This window comes from Chelonoidis abingdonii, chromosome 3, assembly GCF_003597395.2.
Source record: "Chelonoidis abingdonii isolate Lonesome George chromosome 3, CheloAbing_2.0, whole genome shotgun sequence".
NCBI lineage: Eukaryota > Metazoa > Chordata > Testudines > Testudinidae > Chelonoidis > Chelonoidis abingdonii.
The window spans coordinates 166,222,030-166,236,015 of NC_133771.1; the positions used below are offsets into that span (position 1 = coordinate 166,222,030).

General features: G+C 40.1%; 1 protein-coding gene across 1 annotated transcript in view; it reads left to right on the forward strand.

Annotated features, from left to right (window-relative positions):
- The first annotated feature begins 1,558 nt into the window (after nucleotides 1-1,558).
- The window catches only part of WDR26 (WD repeat domain 26), a 44,525-nt gene continuing 32,097 nt past the window's right edge, over nucleotides 1,559-13,986 (forward strand). Inside the window, 5 exon segments of the mRNA XM_032781719.2 lie at nucleotides 1,559-1,785; nucleotides 1,788-1,998; nucleotides 3,879-3,978; nucleotides 4,091-4,147; nucleotides 12,855-12,991. Coding sequence (XP_032637610.1) covers nucleotides 1,647-1,785; nucleotides 1,788-1,998; nucleotides 3,879-3,978; nucleotides 4,091-4,147; nucleotides 12,855-12,991 — 644 coding nt within the window. The 5' untranslated portion in view covers nucleotides 1,559-1,646.

Sequence of the window (13,986 nt, forward strand, 5' to 3'; positions counted from 1 at the left end):
AATGCAGCTATAACCTTAGTAAGAGGTTCTGGAGGAGCCAGAAGGCCTGCCACCTGATACACCCCACATAGATGTGCACTAGTGTTTCCGTCTCATCACAGGAAGGATACGTATCAGCATCAGGTACATGCCTGTGCTCATGGCTCTGTGGAGGAGCCACCAACTAATATCCCCAGTCGGATGTGGAACCAGAGTGGAGCACAGACTTGCCCAGCAGGGTGCCTAGCCCTCTTCCAGTGGCGGCAGGTCCCGCCACTTGATGTCTGTGTGGAACATGAGGGTTAATGGAACTGTGCTTTGAACACGTAAAATGCTGTGTAATGATATGCACTCTGCAAAATTATGTCCTAGGTATCTTTCTGGCATCCAGACTTGTTGGGAACTTTTTACTTTTATCTCTGTCTCGGTAGCCCATCTGTAAAATGGAGATAATAATATCCTCTCACCTCGCAAGGATGTTGTGAAAATAAATTAATAGAGATTTGTGAACACTATGATAAAGCCCATGAAAAATTAATAATTCTGTATTCAGAGCAGGGTTTACTAGTATGTTATTAAACAATGAGGAAATAAACAAATATTGATTAGCTGCTCATTAAGTAAGCACCATCTATACTATGCAGTATAGGCAGAAGGCTTCTGTGGAAAAAATACTATGGGATCATGTAATTAAATATGATCTCCTAATGCATAGGCACAAGGGGGCCAAATTAAGGTTTCACTTTAACTCTAGTATTTAACTTTTTAGTGATCACCTGGCAACCTTAATAATGTTCTTTTAGCATATTTTATGTTGGGGTGTGTGTGTGTGTGTGTCATTTATATATCTATCTGTATGTGTATGTATATCATGTATGTGTGTGTGTATTTACACACTCCCCTACAGATGTACACACACCTATATATAGTCTGTCGATATGTATTACAGATCAGGACACATGTACATAGTCTGTATACGGAGACATGCTAGGTAGGCACACAGGTCTGGGTGGGAGGCAGCTAGACAGGTGTGTGGCAGAGCCCCCTCTGGGTCTGTGCCACTCCACCTTCCCCTGGCGCTGCACAAGCAGGGTGAAGCCCTGCTCCTCTCTGCCCCTTGCCCCCTAGGCTCCATACCCGCTCCGGGCAGCGGAAGTGGGTGTAGGGGGCAGTATAGGAATTTCCTGTGACGTCCCGGCCCGGACTCCATTAGACTGCAGCTGGGCAGAGAAGTGACAAACCCAGCAGCACGGAGCAGGCCGGGCGCCTGGGGCGGCCGGGCGGGGGCTCGGGGCAGCTGCAGCAATAACAAGAGGGAGCCCAGAGCGGGCGGCGGCGCTGCCTCCGGGACCCCGGGGGGGACAGGGCCCCGCTCCTCCTCCCCTCGCCCCCGCCTCCCTTCCTCGCCCCCCCCCCGGCTTCCCACCACGGCCGCTCTCGGCGAGGAAACTCTGGCCTCCGCTTCCTCCTCCTCCGACTCGGACACCGGCGGAGCCTCCCCGCCCCCGCGGAAGAAAGCCCGGGCATCCCCGGCGGCGGCGGAGGGAGCAGGCGAGCCCGGGGCTTCCGCGGGCAGAGCAGGCCTCACCTCGTCCCAGTCCCCCTCGCTCTCCGCCGGGCTCGCCCCTCCTGCCGCCCCGCTCAGAGGCAGCAGCAGCAGCAGCGCCATGCAGGCCAACGGGGCAGGAGGAGGCCAGCAGCAGCCGCCGCCGCAGGGGCCGGCGGGCCCGGAGCTGGGCTGCTTGGGCGCCCAGAACGGCGGGCCTCGTCGGTCGGCCGCCGGGGAGCAGCTGGCTCACGCCAACGGCTGCTGCCCTCCGCCTCGCGGCCAATAGCAGCGGCGAGCCCCGGCGGCCTGAGCGTCAACAACGGGGTCCCGGCCGCCGGGGGGCCCGGTTCGGCCGCCGCGGAGCTGGGGGGAGGCGGAGGCAGCGCCCTGAAGAAGAAGAAGCGGCTCTCGCAGTCCGACGAGGACGTGATCCGGCTCATCGGGCAGCACCTCCACGGGCTGGGCCTCAAGTAAGTGCCCGCGCCCTCGGAGGGGAGACCGATCCCCGCCTCCCCCATACGGCGGGGGGGGGCCCTTCGGGGCAGGCCTGCGCTGGGGTAAGGGAGCCCCACACTGCGGGGGGCCGTTTTTCTCCCTTTTCCCTTTAGCGGTGCTATGAGACCCCTCGCTTCCCCCTCCATGGGGACCAGGAGGGAGGCTGGGTGGGGATGGGGGCCCCGGGCCCCTCCCCTGCTGTAGATCCGCACTGATGTAGCTGAATTGCACATCGATAAGGAGAGAGGGGTCAAAAGTGGGGGAGGGGGCTGGCTTGGTGCAGGAGTGGGCCGAGGAAAATAATGGTGCTGGGAGACTTGTTCTATTTTAGGGCACTATTTGTGCCCATGGGAGACAGACCAACAAATCTGTTTCTGACTCACATACGTAAGATTTGGATGGTGGAGGGGAAGAAAGGGGCCGTCTTCTCTCCCACACTGCCTTCTCACAGCTTGATATCCCATTATAAAGAGAGATCAGTAAGTGTATATGAAGGGGAGCTGTGGGGCAGATCTAATGTGTTGAAAATAATGACGTGAGGGATCTGTCTTTAAGGCTCTTCCAACCAGCTTTGTATATTCGAGACAGACTGTGTGTCTCAACCGTGGTGGGGGACAGGTAGGGCTTCCTCTGCCAAAGATGACAATATGAAAGCCTAGTCACATACCACTAAGGTCAGATCAATACCGATGTGGTAGTGGGGGAGAAGTGATATGGTGAACATAATGGGACCTGGACACTTGGATGTTTTTTGTTTTGTTTAAGTCTTTAAGAGTTCATTGATTAATTGTAAACAAGCCAACCAAAGAATTAAACTAGCATTTAGGATTCTGATTGCAGAGTCTGCGTTCATGTAATTGGATGAAAGCTTTTGTAGGTTTGATTTGGCCATATGTCTAATAGATTTTGAAAATACTCATCTATAGACTGAAAAAATTAAAATTACAGATATGTTGATTCTTCTGTGACTCAGAGCACTGCAGTATTTTTGGGTGAGTATGCAGTGGAGGGAGGGGAAATAGAAATAAAATACAGAGAGATGAACCATCTGGATTTTACAAACACTCCCCTCCCCCTTTTCAAAATAAAACGTAACAGCAACTAGGTGAATATTGAGATTTTGGGAGGGGTCCTATAGATGATGCCGCAGAAAATAAAGCTACAAGGGAAGTACCAAAGGAGAGATGGCAAACCATTGTGGGGCTGGATTGAGTCTAATGAACTTAGTACATGAAATAAAACACATCACTGACATAGGAGACAGATTCTCCACAGTAAGAGACAGCTTGTGACTGTTTATAGGCTACACCACAGTAAATGTTATTTTTAGCATAAAAGGGGGAGGGGTTACAAGTTAGTGAGTTTGCTTATTTTTTATTTTAAGGAACCAGCCTTTTAAAGTCCTGACATGAACAAAAGCTAGGGCTATGTCTGCAGACATCTTAATACAGAGCAGTGGCAGCCCTTTATACCCATTCTCTAGGGGTGGTTATAGAGGCACATCTAATGTTTATAACCTATATTTTCCTCCATGTAGACAACTTGCTGCTATAAACTGGTTTATTTCTATCTGGACATCCCTGTCTGAGATGATTGGTTAGTCAAAGAAGACCATCTTGGCACTTCATGCAAGTTTTCAAACCAATCAACCACTCTTGTGAATATACAGAGCTGTCTATCACAGTGTCTTGAGTGATTGGAATACTTACTTATCTCTTCACATGTTTCTGAATCTGGTTATAACTCTTTTTGCTTCATTAAAAGTAATTTTTTAACTATATCAGACTTATTGCAATGGGTGATGCATTTTAAGGTAAAATTGGTCAGTTTTTTTTACACTGTATCTCTCCTGCAGCCAGACTGTTGATCTTCTCATGCAAGAGTCTGGATGTCGTTTAGAACATCCTTCTGCTACCAAATTCCGCAATCATGTCATGGAAGGAGAATGGGATAAGGTAATGTATGTGGGGCATAGAGGACAGCATAACTCCTGTTAAATTTATAGTATGTGAAATGTATTTCATGGTTCTTCAAGCTTACGTTTATCTTTTATACCAATTTTTGCAGGCTGAGAATGACTTGAATGAACTTAAGCCTTTGGTGCATTCTCCTCATGCAATTGTGGTAAGAGACACATTTTGAATTGTTTCAGATGTAGTTGGGAATAATTGTAATAATACACTTTTTTTTTTTTTGTACCTACTTCAGAGTTAATGTTGGCATCTGTGTTTATTTTAGTAAGCAGCTTGCTATCCCAAGCACAATACTAATTTGCTCTCCTGTCATTTTGTTGTTTTTGAGAGAGGAGGCCTAAAAACACTAAGACCAATACTTAGTGCATTGAATGTGTAAATTTATTAAACTCTGTCTTCATGGATCAGAATACAACTCCTGTAATCTGTATATCTAATTTAAAATCCATAACTGGATAACTTCAGTTGATACTTAATTCAGTTACTTTAAAGAAATTCTAAAAGTGCTTCTGAATTTGAAATAGCTGGTGTGGTGTTTTTTTGTTTTTTCCCTTATGTTTTCTTAAAGAACCAAGCTTAGGTACAATGTAGAATACTTAGGTACTGTGGGGGTTTGCATACTGCAATAGAATGTCATGGGAATACAGTGGTTGATGTAGAAAATGAACAGTACTGTTGCTTTTCTAGATGGCTTTTAGAGAACAAATGTGTGTGTTTACCCTTCAGAATTTTTGTAGAGCTTTATCCTCTTTTAAATTATTTTTAAAGCAGACCAGTCTAGTGATTTATGTTCACTTGTTTCACACTAGGGTTTAGATCCTGTGACTTGACAGAGTTGCAATTTGTTTGGTTTTAATATATGTGGTTTCAGTAATTTTGTGGACTTTGTTGACATACAAAGTGTTTCTGGGTTTATTTCTATGACCTAGGATCAAAATGGTTACATACAGCCTGTGTCTTTCTTCAGACATTTTATTTTACTATGTTAAACATTTACTGAAATTAATTGGATATTAGCTATTCAGTGTTGTTTTTGTAGTCATTTGGGGAGAAAAAAGTAGCACTGCTTTTTGAAGTGCCTGTGGCTGTAAACAATGAGGAATCAGCTGATGGCTGCTTAGCTTTTTACTTCTAGCTGATTCATTTTGTTGTCAGGAGGAGAGTTTCCTGCCGGTGGGGGAGGAGAAGAGAGAGAACAGGAAGTGAAGTAGGAAAAACAGATGTTTAACAAAACATCAGTGGCTGCCTGAAAGAAGTTACATCTTGTTCTGTAATTGTGTGAATGTTTAACCCCTCCAAAGTCTTTTCTATTGAGCTATAGTTCTAGTTCCTATTTTTTGCTTGACAGGCTAGTATTGGAAGGCAAACTTTTAAAAAGACTGCAGGAAAGACTATCCAAACAGAATATACCAAAATAATGTGTACATTTTCAGTGTCTCATGAGGAGTGAGAATTCGGTAGCCTGTTGCATACACAAGAGCGTAGCATCTATTAAAGCAAACGTTTATTGGAGTTCTAACATTTTGGGGATATGCATTGTTTCTATTCCATTCAAAATGGTGCTGTCCATTCTAGTTTATGAAAAAATTGTCAAACTATAAGAATTTTTTTTGTACTTGTCATAATAGGTTAATTTGACAGAAGAGGAAAACAAGGGGACGATTAGCTTTTAGCGAATCCAAAGTATAAATGGCTACGTAAACCCTAACCTTGGGAAAATGTACTCCAACTGAGTAAAACTTATAGAAATGTGAATTTTGTTTTCAGACTCTACCTTGCCCTAAACTAAATCGATGCTGTAAAGTGTATTTTGCTCATCTGAACTGAGTCCGATGAATTAAAAAAAAATAACAAATACTGATTTTTATTTAAAAACAAGTCTGCCACATATACAGCAGTAAGAAAATAAATTAAAGATGTGAGGTGAGGGGATAGGACTTTATCGGTTTTATTATCCATATCTTTAGAGTCTGATGTTTTAGTACATGAATTTATTTTAAAAGCTATTAATAAACTTATAGCGGTGACCTGTCGGGGTTTTTTTAATGCTGATTTGGAAGATATTTTTCTGGATATTTATGGTTGTTGCAAGATTTGAGCCTAATTTAGAGCAATAAGTAGCAACTGGAAAAGGAAAGCTCACTAGATAAAGAAGAAATTTTTTTGTCACGGCTCAGACTATCTATAGAGCATAATCAGATCTAATAAAAGATGATTATATCTCTGCCTTTTGCACCATCAGTGATGATGTAGGCACTTCTGTTTGTATTAAGAGATGGGGTTATCTTTCTCCCACTCATGATCCTAGTCGTGAGAGGAAGTTAAATAATTCAGATTTTTTTTTTAAATCACTAGCAATCTTACTAATGCCAACACTTCATCTATTTCCACCCTATGATGAAAAAAGTAAAACTACTCAATTCAATGTACACTTATTTTGGCAACTTTATATGTTCTGGAAGGCACTATGCTTCTGGTTTCTGTTTTTAAGTCAAACTTCATAATTTTAGATAAAAAATGTGTTCATTCAGCTGATGTTGAACAGCACTTAGTAGAATAAGTGCAGTATATGGCCATATTCTTTAGGGGAAGAAATGCTGTTTGTGTTTTATGAACCAAGATCATATGGGTTTGGGTTTCTGAATCTCAACCTGGCAGTTTGACCACATGTATCTGAAGCTGAGTGGGCGGGGGGAGGTGTATAAAGAAAGTCAATCTTGCTGACATTTTACTGTAAGCTTTAATAGGCTAGGGAATCTTACTTTTAATGTGACTTGGTCAAGGATGAGCTGGATATCAAACATAAAGTTGTGTTGCACGTATATTATAAATTCTATCTGTGAAAATGAGCATAAACTGCCCACAAAGTGCTTTGAGATCTACAAATGGAAGTGCTATTAATGCTGCATATTAAGGTACAAATTACTAATCTAAGTTTTTAAAACTGGGAGTTCATTAAACAGCTGCTGCATCTGGCCTGAGCTGAAAATGAAAAGTAGCCTCTTCTCTCAGTTCCTTTGTAAACACCACTGAAAGGCAATTGTGCCCTGTACTACTGTTGAGTAATATGGCTAGCCATGTGTGTACTTCGTGTAATGTTGTATGGGGGATGCAATTGGCTGAGGTACCAGAGGAAAGGCTTATCCAGAGTAGTGGGCCAAACATGAAAACCAAAGCTTTCTTCTTCTGTTAGGTGTTTTCAAAAAACGTAAGGATATCCACTTCGTTTTTTGGCCCAGGCCAGCATTTCAGTCAGTGCACTTGTGATTTCCAAGTGAAATTTCACTTGTCTACACTTGATTTGGGGCTATTCTGTCAAATAATGGTATTCATCCTAGCTAGGTGAACTTGACCATCCTGCTTTTAAGAGAAATACCTGCCTGCAGTTTTGTTCAATGATCATTTGAATTCCAGCTGGGAGCTCTCAGGTTTCCTAAGTCTATGGTATCAGCTAAAGGCTTGTCTACACATGAAAATTAATCTGGAATAAACTAGGGTGTGAATTAAGAGCAGATTAACTATTCCTTATTAACTCCATGTGGAATTACTGTCCACACATGGAGGTTAATCAGAAGTAATTTGCTGTGTAGAGAAGTCCTAAAAGATGTAATGATTCCTTATTGGAAGGGGATACACTCCAGGATCCTCTAATTTTTCCTTTTGCTCTCACTTAGACCTTTATACCTGGTTACCTAAAAGAGAATGGCTAGATGCATCTTCCTCTAGTTTCAGCCAATGTCTGTGCTGGATTGCCTAGAGGAGGCTACTCAACAACAGCATAAAAGTTTCTGTTCCAAGAATGGCATGTCCCGTGAACAGGAGAGCAGAGATCCAAGCCAGGCTGGAATAACTTATTTTGCTGACATAAATCAAGTGACTTTTTTTTTTTAAGTTAACAAAACCTCAACCTAATTTAAATGAACTAGCTTGAAAAAATTGTGCTATTGTTAAATGCCACTATTAGTAGAGTATCTTGTTCAATTTTTACAAAAGTGCCATAGGTGGAAAAACAAAATATTGAACATAAAGCCCTGATTCTGCAAATCAGACACACAACTTTACTCTCATAAATATTCTCATTGACTTCAACAGGGCTATTTATGCTAGGCATGTACATAATGTTGCAGCATTAGGAGGCTAAAATTTTATTTTTATTAAACTTCTCTTAGTGACAGTGTTTGTCACTTCAAAGCAATTTTGTTTTGATGTTAAGGATGAAAAGTTATTTAGATTTTCAATATACTAATAAAATTGTTATGAACTTGTTTTTTATATATGCAAGTCACTTTAGGCTTTTATTTTTGAAAAACTAAAATTCCTAAATAGGAACACACATTCCATTGACTTCAAAACACAAATACACATCAAAACCCTTCGATTTTCTTGATTCAATTTGAGAACATTCAGAATATCAAAATATGGTGTTGCTTGTAGTTATAGAATAGGCTATTTGCTTATCGGGTCTGCGGTGTTTTCATAGTTAGGATGTTGATTAGGCCCTGGACTTTGCTTTTTCAGCTTAGATGAGTATTTTGGAGAAACGTCTAAAGTTCATATTTTATATAGAATCTTTATATAACTAGTAAACTAAAGAAACAAGTGCAAAACATCCACTTTTGTCCCGTTTTATAGTTTAAGCACTGACAATATAGACACTTAAACCATAACTTTTTTTCAATCCTGACTTTTGGTCAACCCTGCTCAGAACTTAGACCCTGGGAATTCTTTATGTAGGATCATTTTATCATTGAACCATTGAGCCAGTTTTACTGTTAATTATGTCATACAGTATCTAGAAACAGCAGAATGCGACACTTGTACCTCAATTCATCTTTAGTGCTGTACATCAGGTTTTGTAACATTTAACTGAATTAAAGTCCACAACCTGAGAAGATGAACATCATTCCCTGTAGGGTTTCTCCACCAGATAATACACAGAGGAATATTTGCTACTGAAACATAGAGTAGCTACACACTCTGCTGGAACTGGTGGATTTACAATGATCATTCAGGAGTGAAGTGGCTAACTGCATCTCAAACTATATTGTTAATGTTAGGTTTGCAGTTAACTGTTTCAGGGCTCTTCAGTTTTATTGATACAGGATAGAGATTGAAAGGGATTGGGATGAAGTCTCTTCTAATACTTTCCTTTGCAAGGCTATAATTATTTTTGAAGGGAAATCTGAGTGTTGAGCTGGATATGTAGGTACTGTCTAACAACAGCCAATTTAATGCTCTTATTTTGTTCATATTGGATAGAAAAATATATTGAAGACCTCCTGATAAGCATGAGATACATCATCTGATGAACAGATATATTTTTCCAGCAGGGTTTCTTTGAAGCTATAATATAACTATGAGCACACAGCACTGAACGAATGTTACACATTTTAAACTCCCTGCTGTCCAGTTGAGGAAGATGGCATCTTACACTAGAGGCAGTTATCAGCACTACTGGTATTAGATGGTAGCAGCAGAAGGGGAAATTAGGAAAAGGGTAGGGGGAAGAGATAGAACTTAGTTTGCCAGAAAAAGCCCCTCTTGTCACAAGAAGCGCTGGTTGCAGAAAAGCTGAATCAGGCACGGGAAAAGCTGAATTGCCTGACATAAGGTAAGAAAATATCTTTAAAAATAACTCAGGTATAGGATCCATGACCCTTAGTGTAAAGGGTCTCTACAGCTAATTTCTCATTATTTGGGATACTGTAACTTAATCTGAAATTTAGTTCTACATCGTATCAAATAACTTAGTAAGGTTTTTTGGACAAAAATTCATTCATGAACCAATAACAAAAGGGTTGTGACTAAACTGTAGGGAAAATGTTATCTGGGCTTTGATAGGGACATTAGTTGTAATTAAATCTATTCAACATTTTTGTTCCAACTCTGTTATGTTATGAATAAAATATTTGTAGCATTTAGTATATGTACTGTGTCTCCATGTATGAAAACTCTGGTGCTGTATCATTCTAAGAGATATCCTTTTCAGTAGCATGCCTAAGACTCATGGAGTTAATGACTTATTTTTCCTTTTTATATATAAAAAAAAAAAAAATAAAAAAATGCTCTGAACCAACTGTGAGAATGTACATATTCAGCAGTTTTGGCAACAGTACTCTGCCTTGGTTGCTATACACAATATCAGGGCTGAATGTCGGTCAATTTTGACATGCTTCTTGTACTAGTGTGGATAAAATGAGTCATGGAGACAGTGCCTCTGGTTTGCTTTTACAGGGATTTCCATTAAATTGCTGATATTGGCACAACAACAACAAAAACCTTTCCTTTCCTTTCCTCCTTCGTCCACAGAAATGGCTTTCATTACTCCTTCTTTTAGAACCATTATGCCAGGTAGAGATAGTAATTGGATGAAGTGGTTATCACCATGCAGATAAGGGAAACCAAGAAAAAGTGAATGGATGGATACATAAGAAACAAAATATTGTCTATGAGATATGCAGGGAGAATTGGAGAATATTCAACACGAAGTTCTGGATAAGAACTGAGAAAACAAAGGTTTTTTTATTTTTGTTGTTTAAAAAAACACCGAAGTTTGGGGTTATGTGGTGATCACCTACTGTGAGGAATCAACCCTTCCACTTTCCTAACAAGTGGATAGGAAATATTAAAAGGGGAAGGCTTACTTCTAATGACTCGTCACCCCAAAATCTGCAACATTATACCTGTACAAATTGTACACATACTCTCTTCTCTAATGGGCCTCCTCTTCACCCTTCATGCTGAATGCACAGATATTCAGTTTGTTTGCAGTGAGAGGGAGAATAATATAAAGGGGATTCTGACCTATTCCCTACAGGACATCAGAGTACTGGAAAACTAAGCTGCTATAGTATGAAATTAGCTACAAATAGGTAGATATGCATCACCATATAGATAACTTCATACCCTTCTGAAAGCTGTACATTAAATCAGCAGTCTTCTTTCATGTACGTGAAAACTTGATACGTGTAATTTGTTCTCAAGAGTTACAGAAGGTCTGTTGCACTCAGTGTTTTAATCAAGTGTAGTCCTTGTAGGCTGTATTCATAATCAATCTGGAATGCATTCCACTTGAAGGAAAACAAATATTTTACCTAAATGTGTTTAAAATCCCTCAAAAAGCATCAGACAAAACCACTACTAGATAAAATATTTTAAGATCTGTGTATCTCATCTAGTCAAATAGGTAGCAGGAATGAGATTTTTATGAGACTCACTGTAGTAATGTATCTTTCTCCATGCCATTGTGATGATAGTACTATATATCATAAACAATATGAATGAGAGCTAATTAATGCTCTTTTAAAATGTGTCTGACAGTCAGTCAAATGTTAAATTGAGTGAACCTCAAATCAAGAGACAGTCTCAAGTAATTTAGCCTTTAGTCTTAAAATTTTAGGATTTTTCTTAATTTACAAATATTACTCTATACATCTTTTTCAGTTAAGTTCTAGTTATTTAAATATTCTGTTAGCAGCTCAGAACACTTCAACATTGAGCTATTGTATGGAAAAAGCAGAATTAAATGAAATTGATCAAATAGAACAGTCTAGCTACCCTATCCAAAATGAAGTGCAAAAATGAACAACATGGAGTAAATCATGTAAAGTTAAGGCATAACATGTTTCATATTTAAGTGCCTTGATTTGAAGAGGTTAGCACCTTGCTCAAAATTGTATAATGCCCTTAATACACTAATATAAGTAAATGCATATAGTATTGGAAAAGCTGCTGGTCTTTGGAGTCTGCTGAACTCGCATAGGGGTAGGTGGTAATCAAAGACTAAAGTGTATTCATTATCTTTCTTGCACTTGATTCAGTTTCTATAGAGATGGGGAAAGCATAGCACGTCACTTTAATTTAATTTTGTTTCACTCTAGATATATTCTCAGGGTTTTCCTCTTACCCTACTACTTGTTGAAGGCCTGGGGTATGTCTTTTTCTCATGGCGATAACCCCTGGCAGCAGCAGTGAAGACAGAGAAAAAAATGCATACACCAAGTGGCTATGCTTAGTTACAGTAGAAGTAACTAAACTGTCTCACTTTCATCTTAAGGATCAACATGTTAAGAAATTTTGAGGACTCCAGATTTTAAATCTGAAACTGAATGCCTTCCTTCATTTTGTGTCCATGAACATGTTAACAGAGTTAGAATCGTGACTATTGATGAGGAATGTGTGAAGGCCACATTGGAATTCTAATAGAAGTGAATGCTTATGAGAAATGAGTATAGGCTAAGTGAGCCCTAAATGTGGGGAGTGATATCGCTCTGCTTTCTGTAAAAAGAAGATGGAAGTATTAATACTTCTGGAAGACAAGTTTAATTTGCATGGTGCCTTGTTTTGCCTAGTTGCAGTATTAGTATGTTGCTACAGCATGCTATACAACTATAGAGAGAATCCCTTGGTGAGCTCCTACATAATCTGTATAAAACCAGTTAGGGGGTTGACTTGCTGACCTCCTGGTCATGCTCTGTCCAAGCATGCAGCATACTTGTTTTGTTGTTTTGAGTATGAGATTGAGGGAATCCCATTTAATCCTGGTTTAAAGGATAGTGACTAAAAGGGATGTGGGTTCAGAATAGGGAGAATTAGAAGGGGTGTGAGGAGTGCGGAAGATGATATTTGGGGCACCACTAGGCAGGTGGAAAAGATTTATTTTATTTATTTATTTGGGTCACTTCTAACATAACTACCACAATTGTATTGAAATACGAGCCAGAAGTAATGATACATTGCATATAGTTGTATTTCTGAAGGGTATAGTAGAATGGTTTCTACTGTTCTGTTTAGGCTCAAACATTTTCTGAAACTTCAGTCAACCTTTTTCCCCTGACTGCTGCTTTCTGTCATGTCAGAGGATGAAGTTCTTGCTGCTACAGCAGAAGTACCTGGAATACCTGGAGGATGGCAAGGTCCTGGAGGCACTTCAAGTTCTACGCTGTGAACTGACACCACTGAAATACAATACAGAGCGCATTCATGTCCTCAGTGGGTAAGGGTGTTTAATCTTAGACAGCTAGTTCTACAGAATATCCTGAGGGATTGTGTAATTCAATGGAAACAAGTGCTGGTCAGTATTTCCTGAGCCTTCTCTTCATAATATTAAAAGTGCACTTGAATCGTGTGAAATACGTAAAATAATGTCTTGGTAAAAATGAAGCACTATTCTCCTTTTGGAGCCAGTCCCACTCCTATTGAAATCAGTGGGGAAAACGCCATTGCAGAGGCAGAGTCTTCTATCTCTCCCCTCTTTCTTCAATCTTTAGTACTAACTTTGTTTTAAAAATCTGAATTATTTATGCTTGATGATCACTACTATTTAAAATGGCAAGGGGAAGAAATTTATTATACTGACTGTATTGTTGTACCATGATTCATATCATATCCTCATTCATGCAAAATAAGTGTTTTTATATATACTGCATTTATGGTATCAGAACCTAAACTGATAAGGACATAATTTCAGTCCTTTTAAAGGAAGCATGTTCAGTCTCTCTTTTTCCTATAGCTGAGTAATTCTCAAGTTGGTAGGGGTTGGCTTTTTTTGTTGGGGGGTGAAGAGGGTGTGCAGCATGTGCAGTGTCTCCTTTTTTTCCCCATCTCTCCTGAAGGTCAGCCTAAACAAGATCTGTTTTGTTTCTCATTCATTACCTTGCATTGGTACCTTCTCTCCTTAAATCTTTCTAGTTAGTGACAAAGAAAAGGGAACTTCTAGAGCAAATCGCTATTGTCCATCACCCAGACTCCAACAATAAATCTTACTAATGCATTGTATCATTACCATCCCAAGAAACAAATTGCAGAACCCAGTAGTGTTGGCATCATTGACAATGCTATTATGCTAGAAATTTTGAAGTTTAGTATGATGCACCTTGAAACACATATGTATACCCCAAACACGCTGGGATCAGCTAGCATATTAAATCTTGTTTACATCTAGGTATATTTTTGTGCCATCATTGACTAGTCTAACTTGATGTAAACTTC